At 39.9% G+C, this 22439-nt stretch overlaps 1 protein-coding gene across 2 annotated transcripts in view; it reads right to left on the bottom strand.

The window, feature by feature from the left end:
• AFG2A (AFG2 AAA ATPase homolog A) overlaps positions 1-22439 on the bottom strand; it is a 162985-nt gene that overhangs the window by 13500 nt on the left and 127046 nt on the right. For both annotated transcript variants that reach the window (XM_083367360.1, XM_083367361.1), the window contains exon 15: positions 12113-12277. In XM_083367360.1, coding sequence (XP_083223486.1) covers positions 12113-12277 — 165 coding nt within the window. The remainder of the gene's footprint in view (positions 1-12112; positions 12278-22439) is intronic.

The following is a 22439-nucleotide window of genomic DNA, read 5'->3' as shown; positions in this document are numbered from 1 at the left end:
GAAGAACTGTGCCTCCCACTCCCAATCCCCTGAGACGTCGCAGCAAGATACCATGGTCGATGGTATCGAAAGCCGCCGAGAGGTCTAATAGGACTAGGACAGAGGAATATCCCCTATCCCGAGCCCTCCAGAGATCATTCACCAGAGCGACCAATGCCGTCTCCGTGCTGTACCCGGGCCTGAAACCCAATTGGTAGGGGTCCAAATAATCCGCTTCATCCAGGACCAGAGGGAGCTGATGCGCCACCACACTCTCAACAACCTTCGCAAGAAAGCGAAGGTTGGAGACTGGACGAAAGTTGTTCAATACAGCTGGGTCCAAGGCAGGCCTCTTGAGGAGAGGTCTCACCACCACCTCCTTCAAGACGGTGGGGAAACAACCCTCACTCAAAAAAGCAGATATAACCCCTGGAGCCAGCCTCGTGTCCCCTCCCTAGCTGCATAAACCAGCCAGGAAGGGCACGGGTCCAATAAACATGTGGTAGAGCTCAGCCTCCCCATAATCCTGTCCACTTCATCAGGGGTCACAGCATCAAACTCTTCCCAGATAACATTGACAAGACCGCCCGTGTCCTGGTCGCCAGACTCTGCCCAGCTGGAGTCCAAACCGGTCCGAATCCGAGCGATTTTATCCGACAGATGTTGACTAAATTCCTCGGCACGACCCTGCAAGGGATCCTCCCTCACCTCCTGATTAAGAAGTGAGCGAGTCACCCTAAACAGGGCGGCCGGGCGATTATCTGCGGACGCGATGAGGGTGGAGAAGTAATTACACCTCGCCACCCTCATCGCTGCGAGATAAGACCTAATATGGGTTCTTAACCGCAACCGGTCGGGTTCGGATTGGCTAGACCTCCAACAACTCTCTAGGCCCCGTTTCCGACGCTTCATCTCCCGGAGCTCCGAGAACCATGGAGCTCGCTGGGATCTGCACCGGGTCAGGGGCCGCAAGGGTACAACCCGGTCAAGTGCCTCAGTGGCTGCTCTTTCCCAGGCTTCCACTAAGGCATCCGCCGAGTTGTGAGCAGTGGAGGCAGGTGGGGACCCCAGCGCCGCTTGGAATCTATCAGGATCCATTAAGCGTCTGGGGCGGTACCATTTAATTGGCTCCATACCCCCACAGCGGGGGGTGGCAAAACGGAAGACCAGCCGCAGGGGATGATGATCAGTCCATGACAGGGGCATAATAAATGGAGAGCCCCCACCAAGATCATCCAACCACCGTCCAGATAAAAAAATCAGGTCAAGGGTGTGGCCTCCCTCATGAGTAGGTTCAGAAATTACTTGCGTCAGGTCCATGGCCGTCATGGAAGCCATGAACTCCCGAGCTAGCTCAGATGAGCCTCCCAGGGATGGTAGATTGAAGTCTCCCAAAACAATGAGTTTGGGAAACTCAACCACCAACCCCGAGAGGATATCGAGCAGCTCGGGCAGGGCTGCCGCTGTGCGACTAGGCGAAATGTACACCAGCAGCAAGCCCAACTGCGCCTCTGAACCAAATCTCACAAAGAGAGACTCACACCCAACTATCTGAGGAACGGTGGCCTCCCGCGGACATAAGGTCTCCCTCATAGTCACCGCCACACCCCCACCCCTACCATGAGCTCGTGGCCGATGTAGCACCCGGAAGCCTGGTGGGCAGAGGTCAACCAAAGGGACCCCACCCTCTGGGCCCAACCAAGTCTCCGTGATGCAAGCCAGGTCCGCGTGCTCACCCTCAACTAAATCCCTGACGAGGGGAGCTTTGTTAACCACAGACCTGGCATTCAGGTACACCAGCCGGAGCTCAGGAGGCTGTACATCCTCGCCCCCGGAACCTCGAGGAAGAGGCAGAGGGTCGGAGCGCCTCACCGCTTGCAAATAGCAGAGACGGCCCTCCCGGTAACAATACGGCCCTCTGTCTATCCACCTGCTGCCATTCCCCGTCATGGGAATTGGTAATCCCACGACCCGCTCATGAGCCCCGGAGACAACCACACCCCGTTCTCCCCCCGGGCGGTCGGACTCAAGTCTGGCCTGAGCCATGGTTGATTGGCCACCCCCCAAAGCCAGACAACCCTTATCACCCACCCCTCTCCCTAACCCTATAAAAAATTTAGATAAAAAAATGATCAGAGGCCTTCTATTAAATTTATGTTGACGGCCCCTGCCCCTGCCCAGCCATCTCTCAGGGTCCCAAAGCTCGGGCCCGTCATCGAGGTTGAAAGTGTTTAAGGAGGCGGGTCGCACCCAGGAGAGGGGGGCTCCCCTGAGGGCATACAAGTCCGTGCTAGTATATTTTCGCATGAGTCTAGCAAGTCCAGGATAGGCGTCCCATTAGTTGTGTCCATGGGAGGATCGAAACATAAAGACAGATATCTAGGTCCCCACCCAACTTCACTGCCACTCAGTTGGGTGCCCCCAGAGACAGGCCACCCCCCGCCCTCTCACGACGGGTTGCAACTCTGTTCCTGGAGGTGGACCAGATATCCTCTGGGTAGGCAAACCCCATAGAGCTCCCACCTCCATGGGGCTGCAAATGGAAAAAGTCAAGCCACTCTCCCACCGTGGCCGATACCCAGGTGTGTCCAAAATCCAAGGGGAGAGGGGGGAGGGTAGGCAGGAAGATGATAAATATATATGTCCATATGTCCGAGGCAAAAAGGGTAGGCAGGCCAGGATAGTGAAGATGGTCCAAAATCGCCGTCGTCGCTGCAAAAGCAGTCCAAAAGCGGTGCAGGAACCACGTCATCTTTGCACCATTACGATGATCCACGGTCGTCTTCTCCACCACTAAATGGCCTGAAGACGCCGTCGCCGCCAAGATGACTAACAATCGCCCTCTCCACCGTCGAAACGGCCCGAGGGCGACATTGCCGCTAAAAAGCGGCCCAAGGCGACCTAGGGCAACGTGGGGACCCCACCGCCGGCGAGAGGGCCAAAAGCCCAAAAAGCGCAAAGCCAGCCACCGGCCACCGCAAACGGGCACACAGTCCCAGGAGCGCTGGTGCCGCCGAAAGCAGTCCGAAAGCAGGCCCCCAAAACATCCCACCAGCTGTTGGCCGCCGAAGACGGCCAGAACACACCATCTTCGCCGTCGCCGCCGAACACATATTGCCGCCGCTGCCGCCGAGCGCGGGCCGCCATCGGCGCCAGGCGCGGCCCAAAGACCACCGCAGCCAGCGCCGGAGACGCCGCCCACGCCGTCACCGCCATTGCCGCCATCACCGCCATCGTCGTCGCCCGAAATCGCCGCCGCCCGAGCAGACTCACAGGCATCCACCCCAACAACCGGGGCCAGTCCGGGAGCGCCTAGGCGGCCCAAAACGGCCCGAAGTGCAGGAAAAACGCCGCCGTCGGCCACAAGCAGCCGCAGACAGACCGGGAAGGAACAGCTCGGCAAGAGAGAAAAAACAGCCGGCGTCGGCCCCAAGCAGCCGCAAATGGTCCGGAAAGGCAGCAGCAAAGAAAACAGCCGGAGATCAGCAGAAAGCAGCCGAAAAACGGCAGGGCCAGCGGACAGGCAGCTCGGCAGATGAAGTAGGTCACTGCCAGCTTCGTCGACCTCCTAATTGTCTCGCTGCCTAATCCCCCAATCCCCATCTCAAAAAGCCCGAAGGCTCATGAGGGGCTCCCAAGAGACGCCTAGCAGCTGGTGCTCGCGGAACTCAGCCGAGCACGTCCGCCATCTTAAATTAGATTGCAAAAACAGAAGCACTAGAACTGCCACTTCAGTGACATTGAATTATACAGCTAATAGCTATTTTCAGCTAGATTCAAATCAAAACTAAAGTAAAATATGAATAAAGTATACTGAAAAATATAAAAACCAGCACATTTTAAAATGATTTTTACTGCACTAGTTGTGCTGTATGGTCTGAGCCAATCACATTCTTCCCAATCTTTCTAAGAATGGTTTTGTTATTTTTCTGGACACTCTCTTTTAGTTTTTGATTCTACTTCTTTTTCCTTTTCCTTGGCTGGCTACAATCTCAAGTAAATAAATGTTTTGCAAGCAACCTAAACCAGATTTGTATAGTGCAGGTTACCACACAGCAATAGGTCATTGTAACATATTATAAAATCACCAACAATTTAAGATATATTGTATATGTAGTTAATATTAAGTTTTAATTGGAGCTAAGCTATGCATTTGTAAACTGTGCAATCAGTAACCTTTGTAAAATTAAAAAGAAACACTGATGGAATTAGGCTGTGTTTATTTGCTACATATATATGCTATGTTGAAATCGATATTTTAAACATTTCAATTCATTTTGGTATCCGATTACTAAAATCCTAATGCTCTGATTATGATGATTACAGTGATAATTATAGTAATCTTATTCAATAAATTTGTAGCCAAATGGGCCACTGAACAAATCAGCCTAGAGTTCTAACTCAAAGCACAAATTTTATCCTACTTCAGACACATTTTGAAAAAGTCTAGCTTTCTGGAGAAGGCTCTAATGCCAGGAAAGGTGATAGAAAAAGAACACCACCAACAGTAGGGTGGATTAACTCAGTTTCAGTGCCAATGAATGCACTGTTAGAAGAACTAAAAGTTCAAATTACGGATAATTATTGCAATTATGGATGGATCCTCAAGAAGAAATCCTATCTACGTGGTCATAAAGTTCAACAATAACTTTATGACACATAATCAAAATCAATATATTTTGATTACAACGGTGTATGTTTCATTATAATATAATTTGATTAACTATTAAAATGAACCTGAAGAAACAAAACAATTTCAGTTCTCCAAAAGACTTTCTATTTCCTTCCAGAATTAAATTTCTAACTGCTTGTAAAAAGCAACATGTTTTTTTCTTTACCATGAACCACTGCCAAAAACAGAATAATAAAGAGGCATGGCCCTAGGGAAGACTGGAAGGGGAAAAGCAATGGGAAGCACAGCAGGGTGACAGAAAAACTATTTTCTCTTTTTTGTAGGTGGTTACAGTATGCAGTTTCCTCTTTTAGAAGCTATGTTGAAAACTTTTTTTAAACAACTTAATGTGAACAAATGGAGAAAAAAATATGGAAGGTGAAATTAAATCATTGGATACTTGGAAAAGTCCACTATTGTGTTTGGCTTTTTTATGGAATGTCTAACAGTTCCTAATAAGCAAAGAGCTTATTAATTCACTGCTGTAGGTCTAATTTCTGATTTCATAATAGCAAAATATCTGCTCTATGGACTATGAAAAAAAAGAATGGACCAATATCTGTATATTTATTTATTTATTTGGATCCCACCTTTACACACACACACAAACACACACACACACAAAACTCACATACAAAACACCTCACACATATACACTCCCACACACTTTATGTATGATTTATATGTACATAGGCATACACTGACATTATCAAATGATATTGAGGGAAGTCAGCTCCCCAAAGAAGGAAATATTAAAAGGGCAGGAAAATTGTTGTTGTTAGTTGCGAAGTCATGTCCGATCCATTGTGACCCCATGGACAATGTTCCTCCAGGCCTTCCTGTCCTCTACCATCTTCTGGAGTCCATTTAGGCTCACGCCTACTGCTTCAGTGACTCCATCCAGCCACCTCATTCTCTGTCGTCCCTTTCTTCTCTTGCCCTCAACCTTTCCCAGCATTAGGCTCTTCTCCAGTGAGTCCTTCCTTCTCATTAGGTGGCCAAAGTATTTGAGTTTCAACTTCAGGATCTGACCTTCTAAAGAGCAGTCAGGGTTGATCTCCTCTAGGACTGACCGGTTTGATAGCTTTGCAATCCAAGGGACTCGCAGGAGTCTTCTCCAGCACCATAGTTCAAAGGCCTCAATTCTTTGGCGCTCAGCCTTTCTTATGGTCCAGCTTTCACAGCCATACATTGCAACTGGGAAGACCATAGCCTTGACTATACGCACTTTTGTTGGCAGGGTGATGTCTCTGCTTTTTAGTGTGCTGTCTAGATTTGCCATGGCTTTCCTCCCCAGGAGCAAGCGTCTTTAATTTCTTGGCTGCAGTCCCCACCTGCAGTGATCTTGGAGCCCAGTAAAATGAAATCTGTCACTACCTCCATTTCTTCCCCATCTATTTGCCAGGAATTGAGAGGGCCAGATGCCATGATCTTGGTTTTCTTAATGTTAAGTTTCAAACCAACTTTTGCACTCTCCTTCTTCACCCGCATCAAGAGGCTCTTTAGTTCCTCTTCACTTTCTGCCATTAGAGTGGTATCATCTGCATATCTTAGGTTGTTGATATTTCTTCCGGCAATCTTAATTCCAGCCTTTGATTCATCTAGCCCTGCCTTTCTCATGATGTGCTCTGCATATAAGTTAAACAGGCAGGGCTACACCGGATTCCTTTCCCAATTTTGAACCAATCAGTGGTTCCGTGTCCAGTTCTTACTGTTGCTTCTTGACCCGCATATAGGTTTCTCAAGAGACAAATAAGATGGTCTGGTACTCCCATCTCTTTAAGAACTTGCCACAATTTGTTGTGATCCACACAATCAAAGGCTTTAGTATAGTCAATGAAGCAGAAGTAGATGTTTTTCTGAAACTCCCTAGCTTTCTCCATGATCCAGCGTATGTTGGCAATTTGAAAATATATTTCCTAAAAAGAAATTGAAGAACCAGGAAAGCATGCCGTTTTCTTAATAGTCTCAGGTCTCCTTACCCCCAAGCAGAAAACCAGTTATATAGACATGGAGATTTGAGCCATCAAGAAGACCCCAGCTAGAAGCTTAGGAAAGACAAAGATATAACCCATCCCCAGGGAAGCAGGGGCTGGACATACCCACAACCAGCAAGATTCTTAGAAGGGCACACCTGGACTCAGGACAGACTACGTGACACAGGAAGTAGCTTCAAACAGGAACCGGAAATAACTCCAAACAATAAAGTCCAGGGAGTATAAAAACCCACTACCCACATGTGTTCAGTTCTTTTTCTGTTGGATCCATACTTCTGTCTGGCTTTCTTCTGCAATAAACTGTAACCCTTTTCCCAAAGCAGTCTCCATGTTGTTTATCCCCGGCTTGGATGGAACCATGATGAAGACTTTTCTTCCTACAATTTTTTTACACAAGATGGTGAAAAAATATCGATTTCTATCTCCTTGTCCTTGCTCTCCATACTGTGTTAAAAATGAAAAGGAGGCATATTAAAGAAACAAGAAAGAAAATATGAAGAAAGTATATGGAAATATTTATGTGTGCACATCTGTTTCTATGTCTATGCATACACATGTGCATGTCATCTGGATGGAAAAGACTGACTTCATAAATATTATGGGAAAAGAAGTATACAATCTCCAGAAATTACTTAGATAAACTATTCCTGTGTCATCATTGGCTATGAAGGCAGAAAACTATGAATTCAAATTAAGTTTCCAAGACAGCTTGATTACATCTGTGCATTTCAATCACATCTTTGACTTCGGGGATGTGAAATGTATTTGCTGCTTTTCACTGTAAGCCACTGGATAATGAGATGGGTACCATATAAATTTAATCAACAAATAAATAAGTAAATAAATTTGCATTTAGAGCACTGCTCAGGAACCACTTTGTAAATCAACAGTCAAACCTGAAGAAAGTTATTTCTTTCTAACTAACCTGTAAAATTATTCATTTGGCTATCTATCTATCTATCTATCTATCTATCTATCTATCTATCTATCTATCTATCTATCTATCTATCTATCTATCTATCTATTACATTTATACACCACCATGTAATTCCATGTAATGCGTCCGGGCCACGGGCTGGCAGTTTGACACCCCTGCTTTAAGGTAAACAATGCTTTGAAGTTTTTTTGAAGAGTTTCATCTATTGGAACCATGACCCAGTGCTTTTAATTTTATGTTCATGTACAGATACAGGCATTTGTTCATGAATTACACTCAAATGGCTTACTATTTTTAATTATCAAAGCTGTAGTTGATAGAAATGAATTCCACTTATGAAATTTGAAAAAAGGAAACACTGTATCAATTAATAGGAAATAGATTTTAAAATATTCATTCTGGAATATTCAGGAAACTAAAAACACCTTAATTTCTTTGAAGGTCTATCGATATATAGTAACTTTAACCATTCTAAAAAATGCAAAATAACTTGTAATAACATTACATCCCAAGCTTTTACTGTATTGATACAACATTCCACAAGCTAGACAAGAGCATAGATTATTCCCCCCCCCATACATTCTAAACTGAGGATGAAAAAATCTTGGAAAATAGTAATGGCAAATGGATTTTCCTTTTAATGAGAACAGAATAGTAATCTTGATCCCATCCTAATACAAACTAAGTCCAGTGCCACCTTGTGGTAACCTATATAATGACACCGTTGAAATGTTTGATGGATCAGGCCAATCAGTCAATTAAGCAGGAATCTGAATATTCCTAATTCAACTGGAAAGAGTACAAATGATTTTCAGGACACTTTGGGGTACTATATTCTTTCTGTATTAGCCTTCCCTTAATAGGACAGTGTTTAAAATTTCTGTTAAGTATTAGAAATACATAATCAGAACATACAATTTTTCTTTTTACTTTATTTGGATAAGCATCCTTTTCTATTACTCTCTGGCTATAAACATGACTATTGTCATACTAATTTGTGCAGGTTATAAATACCTATAATTCTTTTATTTACTGGAGTTTTAGTTACTTTTACTTAGCTTACTAGATATTTTCCAAGTCAGGACACACAAAGATTGTTCCATATGCTGGATTGGAAATGCTGATTTGTGTTCTCATTAGCAATTCTAGTAGTTTATACTGAATATCCATCACAGATAATTTTGAAATATAATGTGTGGATAATTCTTTCTTAGCTTTCTTCTAGGCATGCATTATGCTTCACTACTAGCTTGAAAGCAGGCTAAGATTAATAAAGAAAAAATATGGCAAATGTTCAGAATGATTAGACTTCTGCCAAAATTGGTCACAGTTTCAGCTGGTATGCCAAAATTAATTTATAACAGACAAAAATCAAGAAAGGAGAAACCTCATATATCCTGAGCAGGTTTAAACAATAAATATATAAACTTTTCAGTTTAGATACTCTTTCCCCCCTGAAAATAAGACCCTTTTCCCCCTCTTTTGTCTCTAAAGGAGGCATCAGGTCTTATTTTCAGTGGTGTGTGTCTTTTCCACTCACCTCCAGCACCAACAGCCCCACCTAGCTGTCCCACTTCTTCTATGGCCGAAGGAACAGCTTCATTCTGCAGCTGACAGTGAAGCTCCAGCCTGCATTTTTCAGTCACGGCCTTTCTGGAAGGCCACTGCAGCTAAGAACCGAGCTATGGATTCAATCCATAGCTCGGTTCTTGGCTGCAGTGGCCTTCTGAAAGGCCTCTAACTGAGAAATGCAGGCCTGGGGACGGTTCAGAAGAAGTAGGCTGGCAAAGAGAGGCCTGGCTGCAAGGTGAATGGGTGCGGGGTATGTGGGGCAGCTCCACACCACCACTCACACCCTAGCTTGATTTTTAAGTGTGCGCCTCGCCCCAAAACTAGGGATTATTTTGGGGGGTAGGGCTTATATTAGGCCCATCCCCAAAGATCAAGCTAGGGCTGATGTGAAGGGGATTGTCCATGAAAAGCTAATTTAAAGAGGTGTCTCTTAAAGCAACCATAACTCTTTGTCAGGTTTGCACAGAATCTATAATGACAAGCTGTTTTAACAAAAATCAGTGAAGTGCTGTGCTCCTGCTCAGATCTGAAGCACTACTTTTGAATTATTTTCAAAATATGCATAGCCCTACTGCACAGCTTTTTAAAAATAATAAAACTGCTAATATTCTTTTATTGAAATTATTAATACCAATCTTGATAATTTTAGTCAGATGCTTTTAAGATTAAAATTTAGGAACATTGGTACATTCCTGGCATGAAAGTGTTGCAATTTGAATAAAGATATATCAGTATATTGTTTTGCATGCTCTCTGTCACCCATATGAATTATTACCTAACAAAGAAGAAAAAAATTACACTTGGGTCCTGTGTGTCTCTCTCTCTCTGTGTGTGTATCTATTTCTATCTCTATCTCTATCTCTATCTCTATCTCTATCTCTCTATCTCTCTATCTATATCTATCTATCTCTATCTCTCTATCTATCTATCTATCTCTATCTATCTATCTATCTATCTATCTATCTATCTATCTATCTATCTATCTATCTTTCTATCTATCTATCTATCTCTATCTATCTATCTATCTATCTATCTATCTATCTATCTATCTCTCTCTCTCTCTCTCTCTCTCTCTCTCTCTCTCTCTCTATCTATCTATCTATCTATCTATCATCTATCTATCTATCTGATAAATTTATGGGCTTTTCTCACATTTAAGGATTTTGGAGGAATGGACATGGGAGGGTAAGCTGACTATATGATATATAATTTAACACAATTATTTAACACATGATACATTATTTAACACAAAGCTTGGAGCCTTTTCAGAATGCTTTTAATATTAATTTCTTAAATACAAATACTGTAATTAATCCCAAGATGATAAAGAATCAGTTGCTTTTTTATTCCTAAAAAATAAACAATAAATTTATTTTAAAAATCAGATCTAAGACAAAATTGAGAGCCCATTTGGTGTGATGGTTAAAGCACTGAGTAGTGACTTTTAGTCTTGCCTTAGACACAAAGCCAGCCAGCTGACCCTGAGCCAATAGTCAGTCTTTGTCAGCCCTAGGAAGGGGGCAATTCTGAAATATTTCCAAGGAAAACTGCAGTGATATCTCCAGGCAGTTGACAGTCAACATTGATTTGAAGGAACACAAAAATAATTTAATCTACTATATGTACCTATCTTTTAAAAATACATAAGATTTGATTATGCCAAGAAATGTTTCATCCATGTTCACTCTTTTATTGCTGCAGTTATTATTGCTGTTGTTGCTATGTTATTCTTTCTGGATAAAAGAGTTTCCAACAGCAACATTAGCAATACAGCATCTATCAGGATTCATATAATTTTATTTTCTTCTTATACAAGAGAGATGAATTTGTAATGAATATAGAGAAAAGCAGGAGCAGCAGCAAGGGGGAAAAAAACCTCTTCCATATTCTATGCGTAAATTTGAGATAGCTTTATTTATTTATTTATTTATTTATTTATTTATTTATTTATTTATTTATTTATTATTTATATTTATTATTTATTTATTTTCCATTCATTCATTCATGAAATTTTTATAGCCACCTGTCTCACAAATATGACACATGATTTAAAGCCAGAACTGAAAAAAACATTTCTTTCCAGCATTCTATTGCATTGGAAAGAATTAAAAAAGGATATGGCACATCAGCTACTGAATGCAAATCTGTAAATCAGTTTGACTTTAAAGCATTTTAAATTAAGGGAAACATTAGAAATCACAGCTAGACTGTAAAATTTAAAGTAAAAATAACTACAAAAGCTTCTAAAATACTTTTAAAAGACCTTCTTACCTGACATCTGATATCTTATAATGCAAGTTGCATTTAAAAAAAAAAGAAAATCAAATATTGGAACCTGAAAATATTCAACTATTCCAAATATTCCAAATATTTGTTAATTAAATCAGAAGGCTCTGGTTTTAAGCGCATATTCATTGATATAAAAATAAACACTGATAGTATTTTTTGTATGTGAAATGTTTAAACAAGGGTAAAAATTCTACACTTGCAAAATGCCAACATTTAAAATGTTTTAAACCTTTTCTTTAGCCCATTATTTTAATTTAGGTTTTCCTTTGAAAAGAGATTACTCTTCTGTTATAGGCCTGCAACAGTCTGAAAACAAATGTCACATTTGGATGTTTGGAAAGTGATTAAATTTATGCATTCCTCACTGAAGAATTTATGCAAAAACTATGGACACTATCATATGCACTGAACTCACAGAACAAAGCACTGCATGCATGCACCATTTTCGTATTATGTTTCTATTAACTGCTATATGGAAATCCCGTCCACACAAATGGCAGTTCCTTGAAGAGTAGGAGGAGCTGAGGTTACGCTGATCAAGAGATAGCAGATTTTACAACAATTTGTGAATACACAAATATTCATTTGATTCATTGTATTACAAGGAAGAACGCAATAAAGTATAAAGCATAACAGTTTCAAGTTTTTATTTAGGAAAAATATTACCTCTGCTCCTGAATACTTTTCTGTTTGTAGGACAAGCTCATCCAGATTGACCTCAGAAGATATTGGCATATTACAAAACTGAATTTTGAAGATTTCTCTGCGAGTGGCTTCATCAGGCAAAGGAACATATATAATTCTGTCAAATCGACCTGGCCGTATCAATGCCTACAGTAACAAAGTCATAAAGAAGACTTATTAATATATCAGGAAAGGTTAACAAATAAAATGAATACTTATATACTACTTACAAAAGTAGTATACTTCTGTAATACAATGCAGCTTAAACCCCAAATGATACCAAATAAAATACACAGGGGGCAGGTGCTTTGTCTGTTTGAATACTAAAGCCCTAGAGCTCTATAGCGTCTTTATTTTTGTCACAATTTTCTGGTCCCACCAGTTTTTATTTGCCAGCAAATGGTATTTTTTGCAGATATTCCAATGCACCATCATTGCTTCTTTGTCATACTATTGGTATGGTATTAGTCTATGCCAAGGAGTATAAACCCTTCCATTCCTCCACCATCCAGTCAGAGCTGGAGAAGCTTCTTGAATGAGAAGTGAAACATCTTCAAAGAAAAAAAAAAGAAAGTCCAGTTGCCTCGTGAAAAAGCATCTTTGGGATAACTATGACCTGGATGACTGAGAATCTCCATAGACTATTAAGTAGTCATTCTGTAAGCATTTAGAAAAGAATTCATTGCTTACAAGGAACTAGCAATGGTTTATCAATATGTGCTAAATCATGCCAAACCCAAGATATTTTTGATACATTGACTGGTTTCATTGAACACAGAAAAGTAATGGACATTGTGTACTTAAGAGCTCAGCAAAATATCTGACAAGATGTCCAGTAAGATTTGACTAGAGAAGATTAAAAATGTCGGCTTATAGGAAAAGAACCAGTTGAAATATAGTATTAAAATATAAATCAATGATTCTGCAGCAACCTAGACAAAAGTTTCAACTGGTATATTACAGGGTTCAATATAATTAGGCTAAGTGTTAGCAAATATAATTATAAGTTTTGCAAGCAATACAAAAATAGGGGAAATTCACTCTAGAGAAGAAAGGTTACACTTCCCTATTCAGAAGGCTTTTGAAGCCACTATTTATTGGACAGATCACAGAATGTTAAATTTTGAGTTCCACATACTCAATTACATACCATATTCCTAACCGAAACTGTTATTTAATCCTTAGAATAACACCAAAATATGGTTATATTATTGGCTAACAAAGACCCTTTTTCAATCATTAACATTTATATAACAAAAATAATGTTGTCATTACATTGACATTTCTTTAAAAAAAATAGCTTGCATGCAGATTTAAAATTTCTAAATATATTTTCAGCTGGATGCATTTAAGCCACAGTATGTATCCCAAATTGTTTTTTATGTTCTACTTTCCCCTTAGGCAGGATAGTTTGAGTTCCAGTTGACTAGAGATATTGCATGGTTGTCCTGGGCTCTCAGCCAGTAAGACTTTTCCCAGCCTGATCATGTCAGTGAAAGTCATGCTGAAAAATAGTAGGAAGAAGCCTTCCTTCCTGCACAGCACTGATCAAGTTAACACCCTTCCTTGAGTTTCTTTAAAAAGGCCATTGTGAGCACTTTCAGGTGGAAAAAGAAATCTATGTGGCATGCTAAGAGATGTCCTGATATTTTTAAAACAAAAGCACGCGTATTTTCAATAAAGAAACTAAACAAGAAGAACAGTGTAGACACCCATCAGAATGTTTCCTTAAAGTCTCAACAAGCTGGAAAATATAACTGCCAGTTTATTGTTCAATCAGATCACAGTTATACAGTATCAAGATGCTGCTTGGAATTCTTGAGCACCTTAGATATTATTCAGTATTCTCTCCAGAAGTATGTTGTGTGCTTGGATTTATTCCCTTCAGCGGCAGCAATAACATCTCTAAAAACTTATGAGAAAATCTGCAATTCAGTAGCAGAGCATCCTGCTCTGGTATGGTTGGGAAACAAGCATTACCTATAATACTGGGTAATGAAACATGTGCAAGCAAGCAACCAAGCTCAGAGTACCAAGGACTCCAGAGTTCAACAATAAGTTACATGTATTGTCTTCTATTGGGGTACACTGATATTAACCCTTTAAGGCGGGCAGGTAAACAACAGACATTGTGGGGATTCCAGGAATGCTGTATTACTGTTGTTGATTTAATAATAGAACATTGAAAACCTGTCAAGTTCCTTTCTCCATCTTATACTAATCAAAGTCAAGGTTGGGGTTATTTTGAGTTTCTTTTTTATTATTCCTTGGACTGTGTAATCTCTTGCCTAAGTCCCTCCTTAACAGTAATTTCATACCTTAATGTCAGCCAAAAATTCATTTATATCTGTTCACTTAAATTTCAATGGAATCTTATTGAGAAAAATCCCAGTATCACAGTTACCTAAGGGCTCATCAATCTTCTACATAGATCTGTTTAATCTAGAGCCAGAAATACGTATTTTATTCCTTTCAGTAATGTCCCTGTTGACAGTTGAGACCCATCCAAAAACTACATGCGATGAAATTCCATGACAAAGCTGGAGATGTTATTTCCTTTGTCAAAACTCAATTATCAAAATATGCCAGTTTATATTAGCACCAGAGGAAAAAACACAGAGATACCTGTATTTTTAGTAACTAATTGCAGTGGTGATGTTTGTGCAAAATAGTGCTTAGCATCATGAATGGAGAAGACTAGTAGGAATCTAAATTACAACCCTGGAATTGCTCTGAGAGCACTAAATTACAGCAAATCTGATCTTACAGATAAGGCAGAATATTAGGCATATTGACCAATAGGTAATGTTAAGAAATAAGTATTTTAAATAGCAATAGATATAAATTCTGTTTTTAAGAATCAGCCTGCACAACATTTCTATCATATCACACTTGCTCAAGACCTAAAACATTGTGCAAGCTGACAAGAAAAGACATGATGAATTTGACAGCAGGTGTTCAGAAGACTCTCCAATATCAAATGGCAGTACTTTGTAAGGCATAGACAAGGCATAAACATTTATATGGATATTACCCAGAAGATTAATAAAGCAGAAAAGAAACAGATGGGATGCAGTTCCAACAAGATTTGACAATTCAGGAGGATAGGATATTTCTTTGAAGAGAATCCAAAAAGGTCAACTTACATGAGATGAATATGAATATCTAACATATAAATTAAATATAGTTTTCTTCTGTAATGCATAAAATCTGACATTGGAAGGACAAACATCTAAAAAGTATGTATTTGGCTTGCCTCAATGTAACATAAAAATGATTTCTGTATCTGCATTCAACCTGGTGCTCTTTAGACTTCAATTCACATAACTCTATGTAAACACGACCTTTGACCAGTATGCAGGAAGCATGAAATCAGAGGATGTCAATTTATGAACACTATCAAAATTCACTTCTCTCTCTCTCTCTCTCTCTCTCTCTCTCTCTCTCTCTCTCTCTCTCTCTCTCTCTCTCTCTCTCGTTATATTTAAGGCAGTAAACAAAAACTCTCCCTTATAGTTATCCTTTCAATAATAATACAGCCAAGCATTTTGGGCTAAAGGTAAGTAACTAGCCAAAGTTACCCAATCCACAGTTAAATGGGAACCTCACCCCCCCCCAGTCCAAATCTAATATATTAATCATTATACCACATTTGTGCTCAAATGCTATAACCAACTGCTTTTCTCCTTGGCTCCAACTATGAAGTTATAATTTCACAGAATTGAAATTTCTTACTGTTTCGGATTCTGAATTTAAAAGGTGTTCAAAAGTTACTAATGCACTGTTTTTTTTAAATCTTCAGAACATTTTAGTTCAAGTTTAAAAACATGCTTTTTCAAATTACATGTAATAATTTTGAAATGTTTTGATTTTGATTTTAAATACATTTATTTAAGAAACCACAGAGTTCCATTTAAAAAACAGATACATATGCAATTTAATCTGTTGCTGTTCCTTCACTTCAGTATTTTTTTTTCAAAAAGAAGCACAGCAGTACATCACTTAAAACTGAAACGTCCTATTAATGTGTCCCTGTTGAATAAAACAGGCAAATCAATCCTAACTGATTTCCCTATGCATTTTACCTACCCTTGCTGCTAATTTGCTGATGGACTAATGTAGAGGTAAGTATGTCTTATCTAAACAATATTTCTCTTGCATTTTGTTACAAAAACAAGCACTTTGCAAATGGGTTTTGTTTGTGAGATCTTGCCCCACTGATCTTGCATGATCTTGCATTACTTTAGGCCTCTATTCTCTGGAACGCACCAAAGGCCTAGAGCAGCCAAAAAAGCAAGGGATCTCAATCTTCACAGGGTGAGTATTGAAGGCCTAGTAGGGAGACCCAGGTGGGGGTGGGGAGGGAGGGAATAACCAGAGTGAATGTTGCAGTGCCACTGCAGTCGCTCGTAAGGGCAAATGACTGCTGTGGTGCGGCAACATTCGTAATTTCGGGACTTTCTTGTAAGCACTTGGGGGCACTCATTGTGTAACTTTGAACGAGCATTAAGTGAATGCTCGTAACTTGGGGATTACCTGTATCTTGGGAAATTTAAAAACATTTTTATTCTAGTTGATCAAATAAAATAGTATACTTCACTATAAATTACACCACTTAAATTCTCTTAGCAGCTATAGTAAAAGATCAGTATTTCAGTTCTAAACTATATAGTAACTGTGTCACTAGAACACCGATATTACCCTTAGTGAACACATGAAGCATAAACATGCATGTAACTTTAAGTGTAACATACAGCTAGAAACTATTCTTTGTAAGACTACAGCTACCAATCTGAGTGGATTTCAAAAGCACAGTTCTTCTTTTTTATTTTCTAAAAATCTAAATGTTTACCTAGAAACCTCAGTTCCTGTCTCTAAGCATTCCATATTGGAATTAGATTTCACTGTCTCTCACCATACGGTTTGGTTTCATTTTTTATGTCATATAATAACTCTGATACTCTTCCATCAGATATACTACAAATTGCCTTATTGAACTCTATTCATTTTCATCTTTGTCAATTCCTTCCCAAGAATGAAATAAAGAATGTGAGAAATCAGTGGCTTAGCTATTTTCTTGCAGGGCACTTCAAAACAGATTTACCACCCTTTCACTTTCTTGATTAATTTTGTAAGCTAAAGAATCTAAGAGACAACTTTATTTCCCATGATATTCTCCAGGGTCGGCAGACAGCTGTTTGACTATCACAAAATATACGTATGAAGGGTCCTTCCTAAAGTGGGTTCATTTAAGAATAAATTTAAGCAGAAGTAAGACAATTTCAGTCATATATGTGTATAGTATAAAACAGTACACATTTATAATTTAAGAATCCAGCCAATTAAGGGAGGGCTGGTTATCTGGTAAGTGTATACGAAATTAAACTGCCAAATACTTTGTTTGTTTGCTTGTTTAAGAAAAACTTCTGTTACCTGTTACAGATAGGTTATTGAGAAACTTTGAGAAACTTATTAGGCCAGAAAATGAAATAATACCCTATCCATTAGCCATTACTCTCTTTCTACTCATAAGTAACAAAGAAAAATGCTAGTTTAATTAAGTTACTTTACAGTTTAGATGATACACTTTTAAAATGGGAATGCTGTGAATTTCCCCTTTATTATATTTGTATAGACTATATATATAGTACAGGAACGTGGCTAAGCATAGTGGGTCTTTGGTTATATCTGATTGTGTCATAGGCTTCCATTAACAAAAATAGCATGTTTTACTAGTCACTTTAATTTAGATCAGCAATGCAAATATATTTTTCTGAAGTTCTCTACAACTGGAAAGATTTTTGAATGTTTTGTATTAAAGGAAAACAAACGCACTCAAAGCATCACAAGAACACTTGCAGAAACAACCATGCTGTTGACCACTACCTGAAATTACAATTTCATCTCATCTTCACTTCTCCTACCCTACAAGTCTGAAAAAACTTGTATAGTCCTTAGGCTCAAAATTGCAGGTGCCAATTGTAAATGTACAGATACCATAAAAAACATAGGGATATAAGTGGTCAGTGTATAAGGATACACATTTCCAGAGACTTTGAATTCAGCTTCTTTTAGAGCAGACATGTCAAACACAAGGCCCGGGGGCCAGATCCGGCCCGCGAAGTGGTTTCATGTGGCCCACGAAGCCATCCTGGAAACATTGAGGGAATGGCCCCCACTGCCTTGGCCCTGGCCCAGAGACCCTCCTTCTGCCAGAGACCCTCAGATCTGTCCCACTCCTGCCCAGGCCCCCATAGGCACCCTTGATGCGAACGATGTAGAGCTGGCCACGCCCACCCAGTAGGCCATACGCACTCTAGCCACGCCCACCCAGTAGGCCATGCCCACCCTGGCCACGCCCCCCTGCCCCCCTGAGGGCAACCGCAATGCTGATGCGGCCCTCAATGAAATTGAGTTTGACACCCCTGTTTTAGAGCAACATGCCTTCTCAGCTAATTATCCTAAGCTGCTTCAGCAATTAACAGAGGAAAGAAATCCCAACTTGGAGTTCTTGACACAAATCCATTCCTGACTTCTCAAAAATGATTTTAAGTATTTCAAATGAATTCAGTTGGGTGGAGTGAATCTATTAACAGCTAAATAACAAACTGTAAAAAAACCCTTCATTTACATAACAGACTGAATCATCTACAGTAGTTTCCTTGCAAAGAAGTACTAAACCCAGGAATTTGTTTTTTACACTTTTGAGATGGGGGGTTTTAAAGAACCCCTCTGAGAGAAAACAACAATTATATGTAATGAAACCTGGAACCAGACTTTGATGGTAATTAATCACTCAGGAGCCGTTGCAATCCTGCAGGCAGTTTCTGACAGATTCTGAGTGCTTTATAGGAATCACCAAGGATAAGATGTGTCTGGGCTGGCTTTTGACAGGGACTGCTTGTATATAAAGTGCGGAAATTTTTAGTAAAATGAAAAAGCTAAATGGATTCACAACATGCGAGTACACAGGTACATATATGATCACATATTAGTACTCTCATCCAATATCCTTAATTATGGAATACACACTTCTTATTAAACATTCTTTTATTTCTAGTAGCAAAACGTCATCATTTAACAAAGATACTTCCTGTTTTCAAGCAGTTGGGGAAGGTATGACTTCCAACCCAAATACTTGGCTTGGCAAGCTCTTGCTGTGTTGATAGATGCTTTTATAGCCACTTCATTCCACCTGAAGTTTCAGTATAAAAGCCTAGTCTTTGCCTTGTCTATACCTCGAGGGAGGGGGGGAAAGAAGGAAAAGGAAGAAATACATCAACCACAGCATGATAGTAAAGATTACCTTAGCTCCAGCAATACATGAAATCATAGCTGCAGAAATGAAATATTTTGAATGAGAAAAATTATATCATTTATATGGAGAGAAAACAATATATTGTATTATCTATATACTATCAAAACTCCTATGTCTGTTTAATATTTTGTAGCCTTTGATCATAGGGCAAAACTTTGTTAACAAAGGAACCTCAAATGGCTTGACTTACAGAAGGGAATGTAATTTGGGAAATACTTTGCCACTTCAGCACTGCAGGGCTGATCCTGTCCAATGCCACCACCATGCCATTGCGCTCAGATGTGGTCATGTGATCTCTGTTTTCAATGTCCCTTGGCAGCTTCTTACAAGTCAATGGGGAACCTGGAAAAAGTGGCATGATGCTCCTCCCTCTTTCTCCCCCCCCACCCCCACCCCCCCCCCCGCTTGTTGGAGGTTTGCGGGAAGAAAGTCACTGAAGAAATAGTGGACACTCTTCCAGTGCCTCTGCACTCACACCGCACCACCCATTTGCACACTCCCTCATCTTTCCCACACTCCTCCTCATTACAGCAACCACTTACTTGCCTGCTGGGAATGGGAGGAAGGGAGAGAAGGAAGCAAGGAAAGAAGTAAGGAAGGAGGGGAGGGAGGGAGGGAAGGAGGAAGGGAGGGAGAGGGAGGCAAGGAAAGAGGATAGATAAGAGAGGATACCATGGGATAGGATGGGAAGGGAAGGGAAGGGAAAAAGAGGAAGGAAGGAGGGAGGAAGATTTTAGTCACTCACTATGGAAGCTAGCAAGAAGTAATTCCCACTTCCACTGATATTGTTGCCTACCAGTGCTCATTCCATTTTTCTATTCAAGTAAGGAAATAGTTCTAAAATGATGACCAAATGGATCATGGGTTGTCTAGTGGTAAATAAAGTCTGCAAAATATGCCATGTATATATTGATTTTAGACTTATATTGTTTGAACTGAATTAAAGCACTCCAGGATCAGTTCAGGCTTCCGCACATAAATACTATTCATCATCATTCTCTCTTTTTCTTTTAGAAAAAAAAAACCCACTATAATTTGTTAGAGTTTCCTGTCACAAATCCTCTTCTATTAAAAGCAGCATACATTACCAAAACAAAAGAGCCTTCTCTTTCCCAAACTAAAAGTGTTTGTCTCTCCATTTACCCCTTCTTAAGTCAATATGCTTATCCTACAGAATGCTATGAGAAGATACTAACTGTATTTTTAAATGTTCGGATTTAAATGTATCACCAAGTTTATATTTTTTTTCCAAAAGTAGACAGAAATCATTGTTGGCAGTTGTTAGGGTTCATTTTGTATAGCTTCCCTTATTTTTATTTTTTTTCTGTTTATAAGAACAGAAGGAAAAAGTGTAGTTGTTACTTTTTCTCTTAGAAGATACAAATAACTATAGAGCTACCAATTTGCTTTTAAAAGAAGAGAGTGAATTTTTGTGACTTGGCCATATTTGGAATGTTAGGAGGATGTTTCACTTATCTCAAGAGTTATTTCAAAGGTCTAATGTACAAATTAACAACTGGCATTCCCAAAGCAAGCTTAGGCTTCATTAGCACAAGTGAAAGGGATGTGGAAAGAACAGGATAATATGATTTGCTGACAAGTTACTTGACTTAGGGCCTTTTCTGTAACTCTTTATCCTCATGTAACAGCTTTCTGACAAACCCAATTCTGATTTAAGGTGTAAAGTAATTACAAACTCCTTTGATAGAAAGTCTGTAGAGTAAGAATTTTTAAGCTTTCAAATAGATCTTTAAAATACATTTTATTAAAGGACATGTACGTGTATGCACATTCACCAATACAAGTTAGCCCCTATGGTGTTAGGGAAGGAGGGAGGGAGGGAGGGAAGGCAGGAAGGAAGGAAGGAAGGCAGGCAGGAAGGAAGGAAGGAAGGAAGGAAGGAAGGAAGGAAGGAAGGAAGGAAGGAAGGAAGGAAGGAAGGCAGGCAGGCAGGCAGGCAGGCAGGCAGGAAGGAAGGAAGGAAGGAAGGCAGGCAGGCAGGCAGGCAGGCAGGCAGGCAGGAAGGAAGGAAGGAAGGAAGGAAGGAAGGAAGGAAGGAAGGAAGGAAGGAAGGAAGGAAGGAAGGCAGGCAGGCAGGCAGGCTGGCAGGCAGGAAGGAAGGAAGGAAGGAAGGAAGGAAGGAAGGAAGGAAGGAAGGAAGGAAGGAAGGAAGGAAGGAGAGAAATTTCAAGTGGAACTCTCAGAAGAGTTTTCTCATTTCTATGAGAAACAATAATGCTAAACAACAATATGGTTTAATTTGGTCTGCTTTAGCAATACATGCAATATACATGCATATTATAATTGTCAATCTTCATTTCTTAAATTGGATATGCACCACTGAATGGTATTGGTAAACTAGATTGCATAATTCACCTATATTAGTAGGTACTAGGAGACATTACTTACAACTACTTATCTTTCTTCTCTGGATATTCTGCAAGTGTAAAGGTTTTCTTCAAAATATATTAATTTATGAAAAAAGTGACCAAATTAAATAGTTTGTATATATTAACAACACAGAATAACTTCTACATTTTTTTTAAACAACTGCAAATTTAAGGAACAATTTAGGCCATTAAAAGCTGCTAGTAACAAAAAGGGAGATCAGGGTGGGAATCACTAATTACCATGCAAGCAACTGCTATTCAGTAGTTTGCAAAACTGAAACCTTCTATGATCCTTGTATATGTGCTCTGACCAGCTGTATGCAAACTTGCTTGACAGCACAAGATTTCTCGGGTCAGAAGGTTGAATAATTTTCAAAAGCTGTAATAACTTCTCCATTTCTGTGAGCAAAATAAGTCCCAAGATAAAAACAAAAAGGGGGTGGGGAGGAGGGAACAAATGCTCACACTAGTTACTATAACCTTATGGTTCTCATAAAACTGCACCATCTCCTTATGCACAATATATGACTGTCACCTGTCGTGCAATATATTTTATTTCACAGATGGAACTCTGCTGATCTATTGAATCACATGCTGAAGG

Source organism: Vipera ursinii, assembly GCF_947247035.1.
Source record: "Vipera ursinii genome assembly, chromosome: 7".
Lineage (NCBI taxonomy): Eukaryota > Metazoa > Chordata > Lepidosauria > Squamata > Viperidae > Vipera > Vipera ursinii.
Note: the sequence above shows the minus strand (reverse complement) of the source record. Positions and strands in the feature narration are given on the sequence as shown.